Consider the following 27,334-nt stretch of genomic DNA (forward strand, 5'->3'; position numbering starts at 1 on the left):
ATCTCTCTTCCTGTCTCTCCCTCTCTCTTTCCCCTATCAGGCATCCCTCTCTAATATCGCTCTCATCTTTTCATCAGATGACCCGTGCGATCTGAAAGCAGAGTGCAGCCCCACCATGGACAACGAGATAACGGCGAAGGAGAGAGGCGTTCTGGAGGAGAACAACGAGAAGGAGGAGATGGACCAGGAGAGAGCTCAGGAGGAGGAAGGGGAGGAGGAGAAGAAGCTGAAGGAGGAGGAAGCCGAAGGGGAGGAGAAGAGGAAGAAGGAGCAGGAGCCCCTGACGGAGGAGCAGGAGCTGGAGGAGCTGAGGGCCCAGGTGCTGCAGCTGCTGCTGGAGCTGGACGACGCCAGAGAGACCTCCAACAAACACCAGGAGAGCTTCCACGAGCTGCAAGGTGAGACCCCCAGCCTTGGAAACGAATGCCGGTGCTAAGACTGTATTTTTATACTATTTATTCATTATTTAGTGTCTTGAATCATTAATCTCCCTCGATCACAATATTTTATTTATTATTTACTAACAACACATCTGACCTGAAATCAAGAGCTATAAAAAACAAATGCTAACATCTTTCAAAACCCCTGAATCCTGCCTTTCTGGGCAAATTTTAAAAAATTCTGCCACTTGTCAACCTGGTCTCATTCTCATGTTGTTATCCTTTATGACTTTTAGTCATGGGAACATTAAATCATAACCATCTCTGCTGTAGAGATCTGTGAGATACAAACTGGCAAACATTACAACTATTGAGGCAAAGAGCTTAAGAAGCTACAGTTCTCCCAAAAACTTGACAGAAATAGTCTCCAATTCTTCTTCTACTTCCTGAAAATCCCCGTAGCTTTTGTAGTTAACAGCATAGCAGCATGGGTGGATTATGAGACAATGGGCACCTGGGCGCAGATATGCAAAAGCCCTAATCATGTCTCCCACATAGGCGTAAGACACAGACTTTGCGGTGGTTTTGCCTTTTATTGAATTGTATCTTTATTAATCCTTGTAGTCTTTATTCATTTTTGTGGTTCTATATCTCATCGTGGTCATTTTGTGTCTCTTTGGCTTTGTTTGGCTCATTTTTGTACTTATTTTGTGTCTCTTTGTGGCTCCTTTGCAGTCATTTTCTGTCACTTCCTGGTCAGTGTGTGTTAATTTGAGGGAGTTTTCACACTTGGTCCTTTTCAGCCCTCTAAATGGACTCAGAGTGGTGACTCAGCATTTTTTGTGCATATGTGAACACTCCAAGAACTGTACCCAGACTCGGCAGGTGGTCTGAGTTAGTTTTAAGCCCGCAGTGCGGTTCACATAACCTGTTCCTTGTGTACACAAAGTGCTCCAGGTTTGCTTTGCTCTTTGCCATTGTATTTAGCCCTCTAGAGCACATGCTGTTGCACTGGGCCGCTTGAATAAACCACGTCGACCTGTAACACTTGCAGGGATGCAGGACGAGGAGTAGTTTGGTCCACGGAAGATACTGCACGTCTCCAGATGTGGAATGTAGAATACATCAAACAGATACAGGCTACAGCACAGAAACACTGAGGTTTTCCTCCAATTTTAAGTTCATCTGTAAGCAAGGGGCTTCATAATCACACTGCTGTGCCACGTTAAAGTAAAAACAAAACTGTCAATATATAATATATATATATGTAGGCTATAGTGTGAACAGAAAGAGGACTGAGGCCCCATTAGAGCTGAAGCTGACCAGAAAGAGAACTGAGTCCTCTTTCAAATGACCTGACAATGTGAACACACAAAGAACTGAGTCCCTTTTCTGTCAGTCCACTTTTAGGTGCACTTTAAGAGGACTGAGTTCAGTTTGTTTAAAGGGACTATATGTGAAAACACCCTGAGTGACATTTTACAAGTGAAGGTCAGTGGGGCCCCTGGCACTTTGGGCTCTTGGGCCTGTGCCCATCCAATAATAATAATCCATCCTTGTATGGCAGATGTAGTGCAATACGCCATCTCCTTTTAATCATGTAGTGGCAATGCAGTGAGATCTGCCCAGTATGTCCCGATCATAAACACAAGCTAAACTGAAAGTGATCCACAGCAAAGTGGTGCGCACTCATGAATATGTTAGGCATGGCACTGACTGTTCAACCAAAGAGTGGATACGTCATGCTATGCAGCGAGGGGCCAGTTTCACCCATTTGCAACATGAGATAATTTCCTCTCCATTTAATGATGACACAACTCACCATTCAGAAGAAACGGTATACTTGCAGCCCAGGTGTGAGCATGCAAAATATATCAGCCATTTGCATTCAACAGTCATTTGTGAAATGTGACGCAGTGAACAGTTTCTGTGAAATGGGCCTCATTTCATTAGAGCTCACCATCGTTCTTGCGTTTGTGTTTTTGAGTCCAGGTTTCCCAAATTTCTACAACGGAGGTGGTGGGTGAAATGCTATCTAAACCAATAAACAACATGAGAATCAGATCCAGATACATAGCGGGGCTTTCCTTTAATCTCAAGTAAATTAAACAAGCAATTAAACACTAACATTTAAAACCTTGTGGGCCTTCCCTCTCTATGATTTAACTTAATTTATGTAGCAAGATCTCATGATTATGGATTCCGGTTTGGGAGGTCTCTAACTTAATTATTATTACAGTAAAATAAAATAAACCATGCACTTTCCACCCCTGTGAGTCTTAACATTTTCTCTATTCTTTACGCACCACCAGAGAAGAAAGCCTCTGTCCTCCACCTGAACAGCTTAACTTTCCACCTGAGACATCTCCTCTTCATCACAATCTAACCACACACGTAGAAGCGTAAATGTTTATATGCGACCGCTGACACGGTCAGTTCCTCACAGGCACTAAATGGAGCATCACATCATACCTTAGAAATGATGAGCTTAATGTTCAGGGACACGAGCACTGCGTAAGACCTTGGGTATGGGGCTGCACTGAGTTCAGTTTGTGTATATGACTGCGTGTCATACTAAAAGACATGGCGTGGTGAGCTCAGTTGTTTGTTTGGCAACGGCAGAGACATTCCTCAGACAACTGCGTGCATGCTGAGCGAAGCTTCCAGACTGGGTGTCCTAGACCACAACGAGAAATCACTGTGGGTCAACTCCCACTGGGAACAGTCAGCTGCTCAGGCTGCTGACAGCTGTTGGGGGGGTGGAGCGGTGGAGGTGGTGGGGGTCCTGAGTGAACATGGTGTAGAGAATGATGTAAGATGAGGTGTAGGCTAAGATCAGGGGTCTATAGGTGATTTTAATGCAAGCTGTCAATCAAACTACACTCACCAGTTAGGCTATATACTGCTGTTTCCTGAAAGGAGGAGACTTCATCTGAGCCGAAGAAAAATCAGGAGCGCGATGTTACTGATTGAAAGATCCCAATGAAAATGGTGCATTTCTTAAAAGATATTTCTTAAGGTTTTTATTGTTTTTAATCGACAGGCCAGTTTATTATTGTGAAAGGGAGAGAGGAGATAACCTGCGGCTGCTGCAGCAAGAACAAAGCCTTTGTACATGGGGTGCCTGCTCTCCCAGGTGAGGTGGGCACCCTGATAGTGAGATTTAAATGTTTTTTAAGTGAGACTAAGAGCCTGAAGCCATGCTAGGCGCTCTGTGAGGCTAAACTGAGGCTAAATGCTAATGTCAGAATGCTAATATGCTCATAGTGATAATGCTGATGTTAGGCAGATATAATATTTACCCATAGCCTGCATAAAAATAATGGATGTAGCCAACGTGACGTCACCAATTGGTTTGTGGTCTGCCATTTTGAGACCTCTAGTTTGGCATTTTGTCAGATGCCATCTTGGATTATTTGAACCAGAAGTGACCATATTTGGACTGAGAAGGTGGAGCTGACTCATAGAAGGTGGTAACGCCTTGCAGAGAGCAGGACCAAGCCCTTAATATGCATTTAAGTCCCTTATATAAATGCATAACTTTGAGTCTTAATAAAATTTCAATGGGTGTGTTGAATACAAATTCACCCCTTGAAAGCTACAGTTGTCATGAACGGGGAAATTAGCTGTAGAGTTCAAAACCGTTGGGTGCGTTGGGTCCATATTTCAGCCCTGGAGGCTGCAGCTTGTGTTCATCATGTTCATATTGGCATATTTACTTATTAGCACCAAACAGATGATGGTGTTAGAGGAAAAAGAAAAGGGATTTTCAAAATCAGTAGCATTCATCCTCTGGGGATCGCGAATGTCTGTACAAAATGCCATGGCAACCCGTACCGTAGATGTTGATGTATTTCAGTCTGGATGAAAGTGGTGGACCAACCGACACTGCCATCCCTGAAGCCATGTCACTAGTGGGTAAAAAATCAGATTTAAATTTTGATAATGCAAAACCAAAATGTTGCAACGGGGTCAGTCCAGCCGCAATACAGCTATCCGTGACGTAGGATGCTTTCACACTTGCCATATATTTTACCAGCGCTAAAATCAACCCGCATAGTTGTCCTTCCATTGTGACATTAGAAAGTGTCGCATTTACGTTTGTTTACTTCCTGGATTTTTCAGGCATTGTTAAATTCTGACCAATCAAAGCAGCTTTTTCGCACAAGGTGTTTGATCTGGTCTGTGTGTAAATGCTGCCTTGAGAACACAAACAAACTCTAAGCAATTATGCAACTTTGTAACAAAATTAGTCCGTAAATTGGACCAAAGCAAGACAACTCTAGGAGTACCCTTAAAGCGATTGTCAGTCAGGGGTGTAAATTTGGGGGGCCAATGGCCTCTTTCCTACTTCCTACCCCCCTGTTTCAGGTCCTCTTGCTTAGACCACACCCATCTTCAAACTTGGCCTTCATTTTGATCTCAACTACACACCTGTAAAATTTACAGACTGCATCTTGCATGGCTGCGACAATATTGTGCAGTGGTAGTTCCAGCTAGTGTTAGGTGTCACCAGAACCACATTTTGCCGAACACACACACGCAGACTCACGGCGTAAAAAAAAACAATGCCAGCCATTGCAATGTTGTCACAGCTGGTAGAAATCTCTCTTTTTATCTGTAGTTTGGGTGAATTGGCCCTTTAAGAATATGCAGGCTCAACTGACCTTCCTGTGTCTCCAACGAGCAGCTGTTGTTGTATTAAAGTCATTAGTGAATCTGCCCGAAGTATGCTGGAGAAATGACTTGGCATCACATACTAATAAGGACCAAAAGGAAATAGGAAGTCAAAAATAGCCGCAAACCAAAAGCTGTGAAAAACTACAGCCAAAATAATCATCTTTGTTTTGTTCTGCTGTACTTAAAAGTTCTTATATTCAGGAAGAGAGTTTTATGAAATTCATATACCGACAGATCTTACAGCAACACTGATGGTGCGGCTCACATTGTGTTTAACACTCAGACGGACACACAGAACTGCTTGTGTCACTCAGTCATGCCTCAAGGTTGAACAGCTTATCAAGTTGTCATCTTTCTATTGGCCTGCTGACATTTTCCTCTTATCTCTCTACCCACTCTCCTCTCCTCTCCTCACTTCACCTCTACACCAGGTCTGCTGGAGGATGAGCGTCTAGCCAGTGCCCATCAGGCTGAAGCCTTCACACGGCAGATCCAGAATCTACAAGGTACTAACGTCATAAAACACTCAGAAATGTTTGTTCTGTTCTGTTCTCTGATAAACCTGCACAATGACTATTCCATTTGGTCAATCAACGACGGAAACAGGAAAAATAAATCAAAAATCAGATACTTCATTTTACATTTCTTATGTTTGTCAACAGTCGATGCCAATATTCGTCTGTAAGCTGCCGGTGAAAAACAATTTGTTAGCATAAATCGACAGGACCTACATCTCGTATGTCACTGTATGGATTTCTATTGTCCCAAGCTCTCCGGTGCTTCACAAGTACGTTGGGATGTGATTGACTACCACACGTCAAATGCTTGCAATGATTCAGCTGATTGATCTGGGGGCTTTGTCTTTTTGTGCGACTATTTTTTAAAATAATATCTTATGTAAAGAAATCATTCACACAGAAACACAATTATTCTTCAGAAAGCCTAAATGAGATTCGTGCTCAATCATGAGGGGTCAATAAAACACACGTCAGAGCCAACACAGTACAACTGGGGATAATGAGGATAAAGGCTCTGGGTACAGGAAGGAGAAAAATAAATGAAGAAAAAGAAAAAGATAGAGCAAGCATGTCCAAATGTTCTCCTTCAGAGGGCCAAAACTAAAACTTAATGGTGGGCCACAGACCAAAAGCAAACACCTGTTGCGTTGGATTGTATTGTTAAGATGCAAAATGGTACTCGGCACTATGTTCCCTCAGTTGAAATGCCTTTTGTCTGTGTGCCACTGTCTGTTTCTCAATTTTTTTCTTTCCTCACTCGCTCCAAACTGTCTTCCCAAAGTGTCTCTCTGTCTGCTGTGCTCAGATTATGAAATATAATTGATAATTAGGGATCCTGCATATTAAGATTAAGATTATTATTATATTATAAAGACAAAACATATAGCCAGCAAGTTGAAAAATTGTTTAACGTTACTTCCCCATTAAGTTACATTATACAGAGATGTCTCCATAAGTATTTAAGCATAAAAAATAAGCTGAATTCATGGTTGACAAATGTGAGTTTCTGGAATTGACCCTTCACTTGTTCCCGCCCCGGGACGCAGACTGGCCAATCATAACGTAGCATCGGGCCGGCTCAGACCAGGGTCCGACAACAACACAGCTGTGCTCCATTGACTCTAATGCAATCGTCTCAGATTTCCTTCATTTTCAGGCTGGTTTTGTGGATTTGGAGCTAAATGTTGTGTCTGGGCACGTCATGTATGAATGATACTCGTTACCTGGAGAGGTTGGAAAAAGATATACGTTTCTTCCCTGTTCCAAACCAAAATCAAACCCTGAAAAGTGTAGGGTTAGCTAGCTAGCTACTGAAGATATAGCCTACTGAATGTATACACATGCTGCTTTTGCTTTTTAATGATTATAAGACTTCATAAGACCGACCCTGCTGTACAGGAACCAGAGAAGGTAAGCAGGGAAACTTTGTGCGCAGATAAACGTTGTTTGACTTCCACTGGAGATCCCTGCCTGTATGGCGGCTGAGGCAAAGGGGGCACGGGGGCAAAGTCAAACACCGTTCATCTGCACACACTGCGATGCCACACAGCTGGTTCAATATCAGCAAAGTTTCCCTTTCTATTCATTGTCTTGCATGGCGATCAGCAGTGATGTGGTGGTTCACTTTTACACTATGATCTGTAGCCTATAGTTCGGCTTTAGCTTTTAACTATCTTTGTCTTTTTAACCTGTTGTTGCTGCTGAGTCAGTTTGACATCCTGGATATATCCTTCAAACACAGACTGCAGACCCCTCTGTCTGCTTCTCTCTGGAATCACTCTTTCATTTTTTCAAAAAAATTGTAACTAATTGATAGTTAGTTATAGTGTGGGTTTCATGCTTACTCTGACAGCTTGTCGAACCTTTACAAAGGGGTGGGGCTTCGCAAAAGATCAATTCTTCGTGATAATTAATGGTATTCTACCAGGTAAGTACTTCAGTTAATGTAAGCCCGGCACACAATCCTTTTTTTCTGCTGCACATAGAGCATATACCAATTAATATAAAAACGACTCATTGCAACAGGGCTTTACGCTTGCATGTGTTTACAGGCAAGACTTACACTCTCTGATATGACGGCACTGTTGACGTATCACCGCAAAAGGCTCACACAATGCATCTATGTACAGTACAGGCCAAAAGTTTGGACACACCTTCTCATTCAGTGCGTTTTCTTTATTTTCATGACTATTTACATTGTAGATTCTCACTGAAGGCATCAAAACTATGAATGAACACATGTGGAGTTATGTACTTAACAAAAAAAGGTGAAATAACTGAAAACATGTTTTATATTCTAGTTTCTTCAAAATAGCCACCCTTTGCTCTGATTACTGCTTTGCACACTCTTGGCATTCTCTCCATGAGCTTCAAGAGGTAGTCACCTGAAATGGTTTTCCAACAGTCTTGAAGGAGTTCCCAGAGGTGTTTAGCACTTGTTGGCCCCTTTGCCTTCACTCTGCGGTCCAGCTCACCCCAAACCATCTCGATTGGGTTCAGGTCCGGTGACTGTGGAGGCCAGGTCATCTGCCGCAGCACTCCATCACTCTCCTTCTTGGTCAAATAGCCCTTACACAGCCTGGAGGTGTGTTTGGGGTCATTGTCCTGTTGAAAAATAAATGATCGTCCAACTAAACGCAAACCGGATGGGATGGCATGTCGCTGCAGGATGCTGTGGTAGCCATGCTGGTTCAGTGTGCCTTCAATTTTGAATAAATCCCCAACAGTGTCACCAGCAAAACACCCCCACACCATCACACCTCCTCCTCCATGCTTCACAGTGGGAACCAGGCATGTGGAATCCATCCGTTCACCTTTTCTGCGTCTCACAAAGACACGGCGGTTGGAACCAAAGATCTCAAATTTGGACTCATCAGACCAAAGCACAGATTTCCACTGGTCTAATGTCCATTCCTTGTGTTTCTTGGCCCAAACAAATCTCTTCTGCTTGTTGCCTCTCCTTAGCAGTGGTTTCCTAGCAGCTATTTGACCATGAAGGCCTGATTGGCGCAGTCTCCTCTTAACAGTTGTTCTAGAGATGGGTCTGCTGCTAGAACTCTGTGTGGCATTCATCTGGTCTCTGATCGGAGCTGCTGTTAACTTGCGATTTCTGAGGCTGGTGACTCGGATGAACTTATCCTCAGAAGCAGAGGTGACTCTTGGTCTTCCTTTCCTGGGTCGGTCCTCATGTGTGCCAGTTTCGTTGTAGCGCTTGATGGTTTTTGTGACTCCACTTGGGGACACATTTAAAGTTTTTGCAATTTTCTGGACTGACTGACCTTCATTTCTTAAAGTAATGATGGCCACTCGTTTTTCTTTAGTTAGCTGATTGGTTCTTGCCATAATATGAATTTTAACAGTTGTCCAATAGGGCTGTCGGCTGTGTATTAACCTGACTTGTGCACAACACAACTGATGGTCCCAACCCCATTGATAAAGCAAGAAATTCCACTAATTAACCCTGATAAGGCACACCTGTGAAGTGGAAACCATTTCAGGTGACTACCTCTTGAAGCTCATGGAGAGAATGCCAAGAGTGTGCAAAGCAGTAATCAGAGCAAAGGGTGGCTATTTTGAAGAAACTAGAATATAAAACATCTTTTCAGTTATTTCACCTTTTTTTGTTAAGTACATAACTCCACATGTGTTCATTCATAGTTTTGATGCCTTCAGTGAGAATCTACAATGTAAATAGTCATGAAAATAAAGAAAACGCATTGAATGAGAAGGTGTGTCCAAACTTTTGGCCTGTACTGTATATATTTCTATAATCTGGTGGGCCAAACTGAACCTTATGGCAGGTCAACTCTGGCCCATGAGCCACACTTTGGGCAGCCCTGAGATAGAGAGAAACCCAAAAGCAATCCTTACACAAAAAGACATAAAGAAAAATATAAAAGGAGGAGCAGAGCAGTGTTTTTAGAGCTGTAACTTACTTTTAGTCAGTTGAGGTAATGCCAAACTATTTCATGACGCATCTGTATGCGTACAAGAATTATTTCTTAACTTTTTAAGCTGCTTATTGCTGCTTTAATCGCCATTATCTGGCATTAATTCTCTCATTGCTGTTTTTGTGAGAGACGGAGAAGATTTTCCTTTCCTGAAAACACTAAGCTAATAATCTGAATCTGACCCTGAGAAAAAGGTCTGTTACCATCAGTTACATCAGCTGTTCTTTCAAACAGTACCCACACACACACACACACACACACATACACACACACGCACAGTCACATGCACATGCAGGAGAACACCACCCACACACACAAACACATGCAGGCCCACTGTTTCAAAACCTCAGGTAAGATCATATACACACACACACACACACACACACACACACACACACACACACACATCTATATACACCCATACTGATGCTGCAGTCTCACCCACACATCCCCCTTACAGAAAACATTCTCCTCCTCTCCCCACAGCCCAGCTGCGTTCTGTGCAGGAGGAGATGGACAGCCTGGAGGAGGAGAAGGAGAGTGAGCTGGCGGAGGCCCAGGAGGAGCTGCGCGTCGCCCAGGAGGAGGTGCTCCTGCTCCAGCAGGCGGCAGAGGAGGCGGCGGCAGAGAGGGAGAACGACATCGCATCCCTGCAGGAGGAGCTGTGTCGCCGGCGGGCCGAGCTGCAGCGCCTCAGCGATGAGACCCAGGAATACGAGCTGGAGATCACCACTCTGAGAGCCGAGATCAGCATGAAGAGCCAGCGCAGGGAGGTGGAGAGGAGAGAGGGTGAGGGCCGAGGAGCAGGGAGAGGAGAGATCAGTGTGGTAATAGAAGAGAAAAAAACAAAGATAGGAAGGATGAAAGTGAGAGGGTGGAGGTGGTTTTGTAGTGCGCGCACACATGCTTTCTCCTCCGTCACCATATTGTTTTACTTTCAGCGCATCAAAGTTAAAACACAATAAGCCTCTGTTTTACACTTCATCTTCACACCTTGTGTAAACAGCCATCGGTGAGAGGACTGTCTCTGCGTGCACTATGGAATTTATCCAGCTTACTACTTTCACAAATAGCCCATGATCCGTCTTTGTGGCTGATACTGTGAAAACAAAGCATGATGTTATGGATGTTCTTCTTCCATGCTCACATCATGTTAGCATCCTGCAGTCAAGCACATAAATCATTTCTGAGATTTAATAAATATTACAAATGTGGTCGCTGAGCGTTGAAAGTGGAGTGGTGTGTGTGTGCAGATGTGTGTGTGTGCATTTAGGATACCAGGAACATGAAGTCATGAGGGGGAGGGACACACACTTCTAACACATGATATCATCGCTGGGCTCTGCAGCTGAGCCTCGGGTGGGACTGAGGGAGGGGAGTTCATGTAATTTTATTGTTGGGCTGTTTCAGGAAAACCTCACACAAAATGTATTTTATATGCAGGGACAATCTAGCTCACAGTTTGGCTCCATTATGAAGGAAGAGAATACATTTTAGCAAACAGGCTTATCTGCTTTCTTGATCTCATGATGTGGTTAGACGAAGCGGCAACCTGTGGGGCTGAAAAATAAAGCCAACACTGACTTGCAAAAATGTCCACTTGGACTCAACAATGAATTGATTCCATTTTAGTGGTAAAATGTCAAAAGTCAAGGTCACTGTGACCTCGTACGTCTCATTGTCATGAATGCGGTATCTCCAGGACAACCTAAGGGAATTTTTCAAATTTTCACTCAAATGGGGCGTTGGTAGCTTAGTGGATAGTGCTGGCGCCCCATGTATAGAGGTGATGCCTCGCAGCAGTGGTCGCGAGCTTGACTCCGGCTTGCAACCCTTTGCTGCATGTCGTCACCCCACTCTCTCTCTCTCTCTCTCTCTCTCTCTCTCTCTCTCTCTTTCTCTCACTCTCTCTCCCCAACTCACACTCTTCACTCTGTCCTGTCCATTAAAGGCAAAAAAGCCCAAAAAATAATCTTAAAAAAAATTTTTTTGGTACAAATATCCACTCAGTCACTGTGATCTCGCAAAACCAAACAGCACCTCTGAGGCTGAAAATGAAGCCAATGTGGAAGTGCCAAAAACCGCAGTTCCTCACTATGATGAGACAATCATCATAGTTAAAATGCACAACGTTACAGCAGAAGTAAGTACAGCAGAAGTGTGGCTGCTTTGAATGATAGGGTCTTTCGGCTCCAAAAATCCAAGATGCCAACAGTCAAAATGCCAAAGTCAAGTCCACAAACCAGTGGGTGATGTCACGGCGGCTACTTCGATTATTTTTAAACAGTCCATGGATTTGTTGACAGAATAGAATTGATTACCTGGTGCATTTACCAAAAAGTAAAAAAAAATCACCAAAAACTTACCAGTGTCTGGATTTACTACTGACAGTATGTAGCCCACTGAATACATGCATTAGTGTTTCTCTTACTGGCCTTGCCTGCGAGTTCCTGGTCGGCTGACGGCATCACAGATTTTTAAAACCCTTTTCTCGGCTCAAGGAAAGTTTTACAAATATAAAAACTCCATGGATCAAAAATTCATAATTGAAAGATTCATTATCGGGGGCGTCGGTGGCTTAGTGGATAGAGCAGGGGCCCCATGTAAAAGGCTGTTGCCGCAGCGGCCGGGGTTCGACTCCTGCCTGTGGCCCTTTGCTGCACGTCATTCCCCCTCTCTCTCCCCCTTTCACACTTGACTTTCCTATCAATTAAAGGCAAAACTGCCCATAAAAATATCTTTAAAAAAAAAGAGAGAAAGATTCATTATTGACCTTGTCTGCAGTTCGAGGTGTACGGTCAGCAGTTTTACAGACATCTCTTTTATGGTGGCAGTCTATGTGGGAAATGCTTTTATTTTCTGAGATACCATGAGGGGCCACTGGAAAAAATTGAAAGCAAGGCTGAGCGGCGTTCCTGGGGGCCTGGGGCAGGACCAGTAGTACCCATCTGGAGTCTCCACTGGTTGCCTGGCAATGGGTCCTAGCCAAAAAATAGTCCAGCACATAACCCTGTAAAATGGCATTCATTTTCCTACTAATCAAACAAAGAAGATATATTTTTTTAAGTCAGCTTTAGAGGTACTTGTAGATTGTACATTGCGTTCCTGTTGGATGGAGGCAGGCTAGCTGTTTCCCCGTTTTAAGTCTTTATGCTAAGCTAAGCTAACCAGCTGCTGGTGGTAGCTTCACATTTAAAGGGCCAGTGTGTAGGATTTAGTGGCATCTAGCAGTGGGGCTGCAGAACTGAGACTTCCCCTGTGTGGCAAGCGCATACAGAACTATGCTATCTGATGCAAAAACATAAAAACGCAAAAAAAACAAAGGGCCCTGTCCAGAGACAGTGTTTGGTTTGTCCATTCTGGGCTACTGTAGAATAACAAGACAGGCTCTGTGGAAAAGGACCCGCTCCGTATTTAGATATAACTGGCTCATTCTAAGGCAACCAAAACACAGTGATTCTTACTTTCAGGTGATTATAAACTAATGAAATCATGGTTATGAATATGATACAACATTTCTGCCAATATATCCCCCCTAAACCCTGCACACTGGACTTTTAACAGACAAAAAGAGTGACATTAAGCTCCTCATCTCACTTTCGGCAAGAAAGCAAATAAGCATATTTCCTAAATTGTCAAACTAGTCCTTAAATATATTCTACGCATGTTGTCATTATGTTACAGCTTCAAGCAGTAACGTTAAAGATGAGCTCCTCTTAACATCTTCATCTCTGACCTTCCTCGCTCTGTCAGGTGACGTGGACCTGCTGAAGGAGGAGTGCCGTATGCTGAGGGAGGAGTGTCAGACCCTGAAGGAGGACAACAGACGTCTCTCTGAGAGGCTGCAGCTGCTGCAGAGACAGAGGACATGGTGAGAGGTCAACGACTGCTCACTCATCAGCTGTGCTTACCGGATCAGCTGGAGGGGATACTCTCAGGAATACTACCCCTCGTCACAGCCGCTCACGTCATGTCTCATTTAAAAAAGAGTGGCCACCTGTTTAACCACCGCAGTGAAGCTGTAACATCATACGAGGGATTACACTTAAGTGCAGGAACCTATAGTTAATTAATTGATAGGAAGATAAATCAAACATTTTGAGACTGAAAGTTGATTCTCGACCTGGAAAATAATCTCCCGACAAGATCTATTTAGTAGCTGTTATGAATTTTTTTTTAGCGCATCCCACAGTCTTCCTCAGCAGATGGGGAACTGGGCACACTCCATCTGCTGAGGAAGATCCTGTGATGCCTCAAAAACAAAGCTAACTTTATTTATAGCACTTCTCAAAACAGAATTTACAAAGTGCTTTACAGGAAGAAGAAAAGGGATAAAGGAGAGTTAGAAGAGACAAAGACAATATGTGCAACACGGAGAACTAACACAAAGTAATAACTAAAAATCAAGAATAAGGTTCTGATTCTCTGCAGTAGACTGCTTCGGAGCTGAGAAGCATGATGGCCAGAGCAGCTCCTAAATGAACCCTGTAGTAGGACAGGATTTGAAATTATGATTAATCAACTAATTTATTAAGCAAAAATGCCAAACATTCTCCAGTTCAGCTTCTTAAATTTGCTGCTTTTCTCTGCATCTTTTTGAATTTAATTAAAAAAGAAATAAGTTTTGGTTTTGGACTGTTGGTCAGACAAAACAAGCAATTATATTGTGGTGGGCCCTTTTAATATTGTTTTCTGACATTTATAGACTAAACAATTAACTGATAATAAAAGAATAATCATTTGAATAGTCCAAATTATAATAATCTTCAGCTGCAGTTCCATTACAAGGCTGGCTACACAAATGTCTGTAATAGGAACACAAATAATAAAAGAATAGTGGGCCTCATGCAGCAACGTTCTCTTAAATTTCTCTTGTATTTTCTTTTAATATTCTATTAAAAGAAAAAATAAAAGAAGTCAGATGCACCAAACGTTTTTATTATCCAAATCCACTCTCACCCAGGTGTGCTGAATGATGAATCCCACATGATCATAAGTTACCTAAACATTACATAAGGGCAGGTGTTGTGCCGTGTGCAAAGACTCTGGCATGTGCCAGAGTATTGGAGGGAAGCCACCAAACAAAGGCTGTAAGAAGAAGAACTTCTGCAGCAGTGAAATCAATGTACTCTTAAATAAACCTTTACAATGTAAAAGTGTCAGTACTGGTGTTACAGGACATTTAACAATCGAGCAATGGCAAAATATTTGTGATGCTGTAAATGCCGCATCAGCAGCAGTGGTGGTGGAAGTATTCAGATCCATTACTTAAGGCTGTGGCTCAGGAGGTAGAGCAAGTTGTCCACTAATCTGAAGATCAGCGGTTCGATCCCCAGCTCCTCCAGACCGCATGTTGAAGTATCCTTGAGTAAGATACTGAAACCCAATTTGCTCCATCAGTGTGTGAGTGTGTTAAAAACTGAGTAGCAGGTGTCGCAGTGTATGGTGGCCTCGGCCACCAGCGTATGAATCTGTGTGTGAATGAGACTCAAAAGCGCTTTCGTGGTCGGAAGACAAGAAAGGCGCTATTCAAGTACAGGTCCATTTACCATTAAGTGAAAGTTCTAACACCACACTGTATATTTACTATTTTAATAGTAAAAGTCCTGCAGTGTTACTTCAGTAAAAGTATGTAGGTACAATCAGGGAAATATATTTAAGTACTAAAAGTAAAAGTACTAAATGGAGATAATTTTACATCAATTTAATAATTCAAAGTTAGTAAAAACAAAAAGCGGCAAGTCCTCATATTTGAAAAGCTGGAACCATGAAATATATTTTTTCAAATTTAACATACAAACCCCAACAAAAACAAACACACACACCTGCAGACACACACACACACACACACACATACACACGCATGGAAGAGGGATCTTGACACCTAAATTCAACAGAGTCAGTCGGTTAATAACACAAAAGCACATAGCAATACATCTAATCCATGTATGATTATCAGACATAGCCCATCATGGACGAGAGCAGGAACAAGAAAACCATAAAGGATGAAGGGAAAACATCCACTTAATATGTATATCCAGATGTGGTTCTCATCCAGATGCACTCATCCAGTCCAGATATGGCAAGAGAGGACTCCAAGACCAAAAACCATTAAATGTTTTTGCATTAAAAATGACTTAAAAGATGATCAAAATAGTTGCAATTTATTAACGAATCATTCGACTTACACTTTTGGCTGCACTTGAAAGATTTTTTCTAGAGTTTGTGTGCAAAACTTTGTAATCAAACGTCATCAAATAATTGTAGTGGAGTAAACGTACAATTTTTCCCTCTGAGGTGTGGGGGAGTGGAAGTAGAAAGTGCGTGAGATTGAAATACTGAAGTAAAAGTACCTCAAATTTGTACTTGAATAAATGTACTTAGTTGCATTCCACCACTGGTCAGCAGAGGGACATCGAGTAGCTGACCTTAAAGTAATTAGGAATAAATTGACCAAGTATATTAGCAATTCTTCAGCCCACAAATTTAATAATGCAGTCATTATAATTAGTCTAAATCAGTGGTTCCCAACTGGTCCAGCCCTGAGGTTCAGATTTGTCCTTAGTCATTAATTCAAGGTCCACACAGTGTAATACATTTAGCGTCATACTTGTGTTTGGCCATGTCGTCAAGCTAGTTTGCTCTCTCTGTCACGTAGCTGTCCATTAGTCATGTACTCTACAGTGATCAGAGTTTGTGTTCGCCATGATGAAACCTCCACATACTATATTTGACAACACAAATGCTGGTCATCATATAAAATAACAGCAATCATGTTTAGCCTTTGATCGTGGAAATGATCATCCCATTTGGAGCCCATTTTCAAACTTTCATCTCTTTCAGCTGAAACTGAAACTGTGATGTAATCTTGCCCATCAGCTCCAGTGTCTACCTGTCACTGAAAGAAGAGGACGGAGGGGAGGGAACAGAGGGGAAGGAGATGGAGACCGGCTCGGATGAGGTCATGACAGAGAGCTACATGACCATGGCTCAGTCTGGGAACTGTCGCCTGGTGGACGCCTCCATCCAGAAGAATATCTCATTTGATGGGAAGCCAATGACCCCAACCAGCTGGAACGGAGGCATGGGTGAGATCTTCTCCCTGAGGGACCAGCTCAAACAGGCAGAGGAGAAGGCCTCACAGGTTCAGAGAGAGGTATGACGCTAAGAAATGCCTTGGGAGTTTATGATAAAATGATTAAAACATGGATAGATTCAGGTCAACCATAATCAGCCAATCGATGTCAATCAATTACACTAAATTGGTTTCAGTGAATGCAATCAGTCAGTTCGCTGTTGTGAGGAGAGACTGAGAATTTGACCTCTGTGTCCTCCAGTGTGACGGGCTGAAGATGGAGCTGCAGGAGCTGCAGGTACTGTATGACAGCAGTCAGAGGGAGAGAGCGGAGCTGGAGGAGGAGCTGCTGCGCTGCAAGGCAGAGCTGGAGAAGCTGTCAGGGGGGGCTCAGGTGAGAGGGAAAGACATGAATAATACAGTACTATACAGTTGGTAAAAGAAGTAGGGAAGCTGATTTTAATGCGATTATTGAGAATCTTTAGGATGTTTAAACTGTGTGGTTAGTTTTGCTAAAGCATCTGTAGAGCAGGTTGTTGTTTCCCGATGAATGTGAACATATTCTAGATGTAGTTATGATTAAGAAGCTCGTTTTCTCTGCACCCACACTGTTGACTAACACCTGACACGTTTCACATCACACCTGCTGTATCCTGTGTCTGTTGAGCCCACTTTTCTATGTGTGTCATACTGTAGCAGTATATGTTTTGATATGAACTGACCTGGCCTGTCAGCGCATATCAGTATCTATTTTGTGCTTTGGGATGGGGAACCTTTCCTGCCCCCACTATGTGTCTGTCTTCTAACTTCTCTGTGACAGTAATGCTTTTTATACTGTTGTTGGACCAAAACACAAAACCTGCAAAAAGGCATTTCGAGCAGAGAATGCCTGTTTTGTCAGTGAATCCTATGTAGCCGTCAGATATTAGTCAATAGAGAAAACACAATGAAAGGACCTTTGAACCTTTAGATCTTAAACGGTCTTTTCCTACATTAAAGCAACAGTTCACCTCATGATCAAAAATACATGGTTTTCCTTTTAACCTGTAGTGCTGTGTATCAGTCCAGATTGTTTTGGTGTGAGTTGCAGAGTGTTGGAGATATCAGCTATGAAGATGTCTGCCTTCTCTTTAATATAATGGAACAAGATGACACTCAGCTTGTGGTGCTCAAAGCGCCAAAAAATACATTTAAAAAAGTCAACAGCAGTCTCTTCCCAGAAATCATGACCTGGTTACTCAAGATAATCCACAGAACCTTGTTGTGAGCAGTTTCATGTAGGAACTATTTTCTTGCCACCAAACTACACCCACCAACCGTATCAACAGCAGAAGGAAGCGTGTATCTACTCATGAACAAGAGGCACATGCTCATGACAATGCAAACACTAAGGGGCCCTACACATGCTGCGTTTTTTGCACCCTCAAATTCATTATTTCCAATGTAGACGTGCGGCAGGCATGCTCAAAGGCCAGAGCGACGCCGTTGCAGCGCATTCGCGTTCCCGAGTGCCCATTTTTCAGGGTGCGTCGGCTGTGCTCTAAGATAAATTGAGTCCAACTTTTGGAATGCAGCAGTGTGCACTGCATGTCATGTGACGTGGAACAACCAATCATAGCCAACAGATATCTTTCCCTTCTTCTGTAAATATCAGTCTGTGATGAATATGGAGAAGTTGATCATGTTAGTGCAGAGCTACCAGAGCTTTACATCCGTCTCATGGACACTGTGCCCACACATAAACAGCACCTGGAAGAAGATCAGCTCTGCACTCAGGATTTCAGGTAAATGGGCTATGGTACTGTGCTAGTTGAGGTTGTTTGGCAACCTCAGACGCAACCTGCCACAGCGCTCTTGAAAGCTGGCACAAAAGTAGCACCCAGTGCCCGACCTCGTGTTTTCCAGGCGGTTAAAGACGCAGCATGTGTGCGGCCCCTTGTGGTGTCTTCCTTGGCTGAGCTGTAACGTTTGCAAGCATAGCTGAGCTAGCAATATCACACTATGATGCACACTTCCCTGCATTGTGGTACAGTGAGTGTAGTTTGGTAAAAAGAAAATAGTTCCTGTATGAAACTGCTCACAACAAGGTCTGTGGATTATCTTGAGTAACAGGGTCATGATTTCTGGAAAGAGACATTGCTGTTGACTTTTTAAATCAATTTTTTTGCACTTTGAGCACCACAAGCTGAGTGCTGTCTAGTTCCATCATATTCGAGAGAGGACAGACATCTTCACGGCCCATATCTCCAACTCTCGACAACTCACACCAAAACAATCTAGACTGACAAACAGCACTACAGGTAAGAGGAAAAATGTCTTGTTGATGTGGGGATGCACTGTCCCTTTAAGACTGGTTTCTGTTCATTTTAACAAGGTGTGAGAGTCAACTTGCAGTGAAATGACACGTCTAAAATAGTTAAACACTTAGCTACTTATTGTTGCATACAAAGTGTTGAAAACATGGATAGTTTTATAAATCCAGCACGATTTGTGTTTTAAGCTCACAGGAAACTCCAACATCCAAAACTCTCTAGTTGAACCTTCTTAGCGCGAGAAGCTACAGTGCCAAATCCAGCACCCTTTTCGTGATGTTTATATTTGCCTATGGTTCGTCCTCTGGGTTTGGCTTTTTGACAACACAGTTTGCGAGTGCAGCACAGTGTGACCCCTGAATGCACCAACCTGAGGATAATCTGAGGTTTCAACTGCACCAAGTCAGACTCAATATTCTGCAAGTTGATTTTTACACAGTTTTAAAAGTAATGGATGCCAAGCTATGTGTAGGCCTAAGGAAAGAAAATATGTATCCAGAAATCTTTAAAACAAAACAAAAAATTGGTTGGAAGCAATGTAAAGTACTGCACTGTAATATGGTCCTTTAGTTTTTATAGTTAGAAACAAACAGGGCTAAAGTCTGTGTTTTGTCTGCAACAGCCATGATGAGATGTCTCTGCGTTGTGTCAAACTGTCTACCCGTGCCTGTCTCTGATGCTGTCCTTGTTCTCTGAATGTCCATGACCTCTCAGCCTGTACGATGACAAATTTAGCAAAACTTAAAAACAAATGAACAATAAAATGAGGATAGAGAGACAAAAGTACCATCATATGCTAGACACAACATTCATGCTGTTCGTCTTTCTTTCTTTGTCACCATCACATCACGCACAGCCACTAAATGCCACACAGGACTGCTCACACATACTCACATTGAGTTGATGTGTATGTCACCTTACAGTTATGCATTCTTTGTTTAACAGGAAATGTAAATCACTCCATCACAACCCCCCCCCTTATATCACAGCCATAGCCCATGTCATGTTTTTAATTTAGTGATTCGCAGTGGTGATCCATTCGTGCTGTCGTCACACCTTTTTTTATCTGTGTTTTTATTATTTTGATTCTTCATTCCATCCATTCATTCATTCCCTTCATCCCCATGGTCCTTGTGTTTGTTTTTATTCCCTCCTCAGATATTCATCCATCCGTCTGAGCACCCTGTTCTCTCCATCCCCTTCATAGGAATGATTGTAATATTGGCTGTGATCTGGTGCTGGTTGTCGGAGCTGGCGTCCCAGAGGGCAAGGTATGGGAGGAGCTTATCTCTATCTGATGCGTAATGCTACGTAAGGTTTTTAACTCTATGATTAAATGGGTCAGTTCACCCAAGTAACATAAAAACCATTGTTTATTACATACAGTATCTAACTTTGCAGATAGTTTGGGTTTTATGAAAACCGTTGGTGAAAGTAATGTCTTACCCCGATACACAAAACACAAAAAGGTCAACAGTTTTCATAGGTCGATATAATGGACATGGATTCTTTGGATTACCTGTGCTAAACAGGCAACCTGGTTTCACTCCATCAAACACTGATGCCCGGTCAATAGATCTGGATGTCAAATACCGACGCACAAAGGCACTCTTTAACAACAGTATGAGATGCACCCAGTGGCAATATTGTTTGATGCTCCAAACAACTGCCGTAGTATAAAGAGTGAGAAAGTCTGCATAGGATGGGTCAAACAAACTCCACACGATCACTCAAGAGACCACTGTTCACATCCCCTGAGAAACCAAAAGTAAATCAAGTTATTTTAGCACACACATACGTAGTGTGCTTGTAAGTGTAGCATGCTACACCAGTAACACGTGTCACATGACTTTGCATTACATCAGTTACAAACGTACTTATTTTAAGCCAAACCTTGATGATTTTCTTCTTACCATAACTACGTAATTTGTTGCCTAAACCTAAGGAAGTAAACCTAATGAGTTTTTTATGTTTACCTTCTTTATGTTTTTTTTCTAAGTTTATTTTGAAATGAGCCTGTGTGTATTTAACAATAGGAAACTATACAATTCCTGTGAAAATGGAAGTTTATTTTGAAAAGACATAATGCATGTAAAGAGCTCATTTATAAACACTGCGTTCATACAAAACAAGGCCTGAAAGAGGCGTATACCACTTGCCATGGAAAAATTGTGATTTATAAAAACAGACTTGATGGGAGAAACTTGGATCCATACTTATGAACATTTTGGAGACGTGAAATTGGCAACGCAGATGGTGAGGTGGAAGCCTGATTGTAGTAATTATTGAAAGCCATTTTTGGCTTTATTTGTTATAATAGATCCTATGCACTGTTTTATAAACGAGACCCCTGGAAACAGCACTGGATGCGGGATACTGTCCATTCCTATAAAAGTTGCTCAGTGGTGCATGAAGCCAAAAAAGTTCAACTGCTGCATATAAAACCACCCAGATGATCAGTACTGCTTCAGCACTGTGTGGCCCATAGAGCAGGCGCACTAGAGACTTCCGTGGGCCAAGCTGGCTACTTCCAGTTTAGTGCTCTGTTAACTTGGAAGGGTATAAAATGATTTAATCGTGCAGCTTTTTATGACTTTCCGAATGTTATCGGACCGAATAGATCAAATCGCAATAGTGAAACCACTCATTTGTGGTGTCAACTCTTTTGCCCTGTAAGTCAATAGGAAAATGTCTTTTGGGGCCACTGGGCATCACGTGATCATATAATTAAACTGTGTAGCCACTACAAAAATTTGCTACAAAGCCTAGCACACTTCCTGGTGGCCTGGTAATGAGTGTAAATTGACATGCCGTCCCTGAGCGTTCAAAACTGACACTGGAGAGGTACCTAGGGCATCATTGTTTGACGTGTTGGTTCAGTGACCAAGCTTCAGTTTTTGATGAAGTGGGAGTGAGAATGTGTTGAATCAGGACACTGTTTGTGAAAAGAGGTGTTGCTTTCTTTTATTCTCTGTTGTGTTTACCACAAGTGAGTGAGAAAATATGTTATTTGGATGAACTAACCCTTTAATATAAATGACTGTCCAAGACTCATTGAGAGTGGTGGTTGCTATGGGAGGGTCTAAACTGAAGAAATGCCAAAACTGCCTAGAAAAATCTCCAGTAAATGAAGGGAATAAATGATATTAAACATTAATGGAAGGTGGACGTGGGACGGGTGGGCAGTTTGGCAAATTACAACAAAATATTTCCTTTAATGGCTCTGAATATGTCATTTTTAGAAACAGTTCAACATTTTGGGAAATGTGCTTATTTGCTTTCTTGTCAAGACCTAAATGATAAGATGGATGCCATGGATGGATGTTAGTGCTTTAACCTGCAGCCAAGAGATGGTTAGCTTTGTATAATGACTGGAAACAGGGGATACAGCTAGCCTGGCTCTGTCCAAAATTCAAAAATAGTCCTACCAGCATATCTGAATCAACGCATTGTATGTTTAATTTGTACACAAAGAGAAATGCAAAAACAAAACAATTAGTGGTCGTTGGGGAGCTAAGATCTATAAGTAGCTACGCTAATCATTGTTTTCTGAGCCTTTGTCATCACCACAACCAGCGGAAACAACATTTAAGAGCTGGGCGGATGGATAAAATGTTCATCAAGAAATAGTAACAGCATGTAAAACCACAAACTGCTGTTTATATAATTCTTTTCGTGTACATGTGTTGTTGAGTTTTGGACAGAGCTAGGCTAGCTGCTTCCCCTTGCTCCAGTTTTTTTATGCTAACTGCCTCCTGGCTCCACTGTGAATAAACAGACATCTTCTAATCTCACTCTTTGCAAGAAAGTGAATACAAGTGATTAATTCCTTTAAAGTCCCAGTGTGGTTTATCTGTGGTTGCCGAACAGCCTCTTCTGACTCTTAACACCACTGTTTTCCTGTCTTCCTTCAGGGGAGTGAGGTAGGTTGGAACTCCATTTTGACTATCACTGCAGCCACAGCAGTGTTACTAATGATGACTAGCTTGTTGAGAGCTCTCGTCCGATGTTGATTGGATGGGCAACAACCGCACAGGGACAGACGTCTGCTTCAGACCAGCCCTCGTTCTCTCCTGCCATGTCTATAGACCGAACTGGAATTCTCTAAATGTGATAGAGCTGACAGCTGTGTAGTGGAAAATGTATGCTAATGAGGAAGGTACTTCATGCACTGAGAGCGGCGCGCTCGGTCTCATCTGAGATTGAGGATGAGGATGAGTTGACCTGCAGAGAGCCCACATGAGGACTGATCTCACTCCACTATATGTATGCTAGTGTTGTGTCACTCCTCCTCTGTGTCTGTGAATATTATTTTTCTCTCGTTTAGCTAACAATGTGATAAAAATGAAGGTTTTGATTAATTGTGCACCAAATGGCTTTCAGTTTATTTAACCATTATTTATTTGTTTGTTTAAATATTGTTCATAGTTGTCTCTGAAAATAATGACCAACATGGAGTGTGAACATTTAATGCACTGAAGGCAATGCAGTTTGCATTTGTTTCTTAGTAAGTTGACTTTTAATTATTTGTTGCTTCCCCTTGATTAGACCTCGGGAAAAACAGGGATAAAAGTATGACCTTTTAGTATTTCCCTCTTTGCACAGAGATGCATTTTTAGAGTAGCCTAACCATATTTTATTGTGAATAACAAACATGTCCTCTACCAGTACCATCCTTTTTTTTTTTTACATCTTTGATGAATGAGTCAGACGCAATCAGACCAAGAATTCACGTTGCACATTGCTACTCTGCCCCTCTCTGCCAGGACGAAGGAAACTGTAACTGTAAATCAACCACATAACAATTACCTAATATTTCTGGCATATACAGCTCTTTAATTCCTCAGTAAGTCCTCCAAACAAGTGACCCTGTTCCTCCCAAACCAATTTATCATGATTAATGTCGCCATAGTATGAAATTTGTCCAATGCGTCGAATTTATCGTAGTGAATAATCACTATTTTCTCTTATAAATAACAGTGGGTCAGCATAAGATGTTTAAACCATCACAAATCCTCACCCATCACGTGCACTCAAAACTCAAAATCATGTGTGTTCCTCGCTTTTTCATTTAGTACATTTGCATGCACAGGTATGTCGAGCTACGGTTATAGCTTGACTGGGCCATTTAATTGGTCTACTGTTCTCGTCCCAGTAGTCCCAGTATATAAGCACGGGAGGGGTATAGATTTATTTACCAAGGAAGGTATGTCCGACTTCTCTATAGTAGGTGGTGTTATGTCCCCTTTCAGCTTGTTAGTGTCAGACCTTTTTCCAGTTGACCAATTAGGTCACAGATCAAACAATCAAAAAACGGTAGTTTGGGTCCGATTAAGTGTATACATGCAGGAGTAATTCGACTCCCAATCGCACGATCGAAATTTGATTTAGTACGACAAGATAGATCGATAGACAGGTACTTTATTAATCAAAACAGGGATCCGAGGGGAAATTAAGGAATATTTTAGTCTGACTAACACAATTAATCAGTTTTCTCTAATGTCATGTAAACGTACTGATAAAGGGGCTGTACACATGCTGCGTTTTCTGTGCTCTGAAATTCATTGTTTTCAATGTAGACGCGTGGCAGGTGCACTCAAATGCCAGAGCAATGCCAGAACAGTGCGCATGCATTCCCAACAGCCTATTTTTCAGGCCACGACGGCTGCACCCCGAGATAAACAGTTCAACTTTTGGAACATGTGCAAAGGACCAACCAATCCCAGCTGACCGATATCTTTCCCCTTTTCCGTAAATATCAGTCTGATAAATATGGAAAACTTGATCATTAAGTGCAGAGCTGCCAGAGCTTTACATTTGTCCCACGGACGATACGCCCTCACACTTATAAAGGTAAATAGTCTACGATACAGTACTCGTTGAGGTTGCTTATCAACCTCAGGAGCAACCTGCCGCCACGCTCTTGAAAGCTGGCTCAAAAAAGGCACAAAAGTAGGGCCCAGCACACGACCTTTCGGTTCCAAGCGGTTAAAGACGCAGCATTTGTACGGCCCCTAACAGCAAGGACAGTCTACACAAACCGACCAGTAACGCCATGTTACTTTCATCCCTCACCTTTCTCCGTCAACTTGACCCTGGCTAGCACCAAAGATAGGCTAGCATGATAAACCTTCACTGACGGTTATAGATAGGACTAACAGATGATATAGATTTACTGTCTTCAACAAATAAAAATTGCCTTAGTTTTTACTTAATGAGTGAAAAATCAGTTTTAATACTGTCACTCAGCCAGAACTGATTGGATTGGACTGGTTTTTGGCTGCTTACTCAATAGCAGGGTGTACTTCCTGTGCACTAGTTCCTGACTTTTGTATTACAAGAGAAAAGGTCTTTGTAGCAGCGGCCTCCCTGATGCTTTGCTTTTGTCCCTGTTCTCCCCTGCTACAATTAAATTCTACATACTGCACAACTGGATTAAATTACATAAAAATGAATGAATTAACATCATTGTACCATCACCAACTATCCTGCCACTGTATTTCCGCCCCGCACAGCTTTTGGAACATCAAATTGATTTCTTTACATTGTAAACACCAATGATATGCTATTATTAACTAAACACCTGTCAATCCCCCCCCCCGTGGGTGGATCTAGCTCTTCTTCACAGTGTCGTTCGGTTCTGTGCTTTGCTCCAGACTCTGTCACTTCCTCCTGCCTCTCATCCGTCTTGTGTCTGACTCTGAAATCAAACGACTCCCACCTTCCTCTTTAATTATCAGTTAACCAAGATGCCGGAAAATCAGCACAGTACTTCTGATTCATCCTACCTGCCCACAGCTCACTTTGAAAATCTGAAATCTAAACACCCGCAGCTGCATTGTTACACTTAACAATATGGTTTGCTGTAGTTGTGTTATGTGCTTGTGAAGGTAGCTCAGCAACTTTGGGAACAAATTGTAGGATAATTGAGGTCTAATCTGTTTTTTAACATTTAAATGTGGGGAAATAAACGTTTGTTCCTCTCTTGCAGGATTTTAATGGCTAGTGTATCTTTAGATTTACGGTGATCGCAGGTTGTTTCAGGTACGCAGTGTGAGAATGTTGACTGCCAGCGTTCCCTTGTTTACTGACAACACTCTTCATGTGACAAACTGCAGATCTGATAAACACCATTTGACATCTGGTCACACTTTGATTAAACCACTGATCAGTCTTAAGTGAAAGATCAGAGTTGTGTGAAATCGATATGGATCCAAAACATGTAAATAGGAAGCTGTCAGAAAAAGTTTGTTTAAGCATTAATTACAAAAAATGTCTGTATATGTGGAAGGACTCTGATTATTGTTTACATTTGTGAGACGTTTTTTTGTGAAGAAAAGCATGCTAGAAAAACACATAGAAGCACAATATATAAGTTATGTTGATTCTTTGTATTTCATGTAAATAGCTCCGACACAAAGTACTATGGGAGAGAAATTTCTTAAATCCATTTGTACTAGCTTTGTAGAAAGTTTATCTATTTTGAAAGAGCATCGTATATTTGATAGCCAAATTATATGCCGTGTAAATGTTTATTTATGGTGACGTTATTCAGAAGGAACTGCTAGCATCGCTGATCATTCCCAGTACCTCTTTGGCGCAGTCATCGCATGCATTCAGACTGCATTTGACCTTAGTTGCTAGATAGAGCAATATGACTCATTAATTTTCAGAGATGTATTCAAATCTTCTTTCTGAAACATTTGTCATTAAACAGGACCTTGATAAGCAACGTCTGACTGATGTTATTTCTGCATTTGTAAACACAAAGAGGGACGTGATGTGCCACTGGACTGCAAATGTCTGTTTTAAATCTGATCTGGTTGCAATAGAAATTAAATCCCTGTTGACTGCAATGGTACACATGAATGTCGTCTCATTCAGATCATTATCTTTTATTATTTCCTGAATATTTACTTCATCACAGCTCCACAAGCTTCTCTATTGCACTGTTGTTCTCAGCTTGTTGCTTTACATATTGACAGCATTGTTGTTTTCGATATAGTTGTGGCTATTTTGTTACCTGGAGGTCTATTTTGTACTGTAAATGACTTGAGAAAATAAATATACCCACCCCACATGATGTCTGAGCGCTTTCTTTTCTTGGAAGGTGGCCTCACCGTCAGTCTCATTCATGAAATCACTAGCAGACTACCTGAGTGAGAGCCGTCTCCCTGCTGGGATTACATTACACGGGTAGTATATGGATATTAATAACCGCCACTCCAGAGACGTGACATAAGCTCACAGACACGGATTCCTTACAGATGGCAGGAACTGGTGTGTCAACGTTGTTGATGAGTCCCATAAACTACACTCATTACTCCACCACTCGCAGTTCGCTAAGTTCAAGTGCGTCTAATCAGCTAAAAGTAGCATGGCTGTGCAGAGCTAGTCATGGGGTGCAGTTAGCTTAGCC

At 42.1% G+C, this 27,334-nt stretch overlaps 1 protein-coding gene across 13 annotated transcripts in view; it reads left to right on the plus strand.

Moving 5' to 3' along the window:
- Nucleotides 1-26,995, plus strand: part of LOC117262449 (uncharacterized) — a 42,493-nt gene extending 15,498 nt beyond the window's left edge. For 8 of the 13 annotated variants that reach the window (XM_078167789.1, XM_078167783.1, XM_078167786.1 and 5 more), the window contains 8 exons: nt 78-398; nt 5,492-5,566; nt 10,015-10,317; nt 13,282-13,399; nt 16,408-16,684; nt 16,866-16,997; nt 20,074-20,186; nt 22,830-26,995. In XM_078167789.1, coding sequence (XP_078023915.1) covers nt 116-398; nt 5,492-5,566; nt 10,015-10,317; nt 13,282-13,399; nt 16,408-16,684; nt 16,866-16,997; nt 20,074-20,186; nt 22,830-22,842 — 1,314 coding nt within the window. In that variant the 5' untranslated portion in view covers nt 78-115 and the 3' untranslated portion in view covers nt 22,843-26,995. Of the gene's footprint in view, nt 1-40; nt 399-5,491; nt 5,567-10,014; nt 10,318-13,281; nt 13,400-16,407; nt 16,685-16,865; nt 16,998-20,073; nt 20,187-22,829 lie in introns of all 13 variants that reach the window. The other 5 variants (XR_013491597.1, XR_013491598.1, XR_013491599.1 and 2 more) reach the window with 2 other exon arrangements.
- Nucleotides 26,996-27,334: the final 339 nt, after the last annotated feature.

This window comes from Epinephelus lanceolatus, chromosome 5 (assembly GCF_041903045.1).
Source record: "Epinephelus lanceolatus isolate andai-2023 chromosome 5, ASM4190304v1, whole genome shotgun sequence".
Taxonomy (NCBI): domain Eukaryota; kingdom Metazoa; phylum Chordata; class Actinopteri; order Perciformes; family Serranidae; genus Epinephelus; species Epinephelus lanceolatus.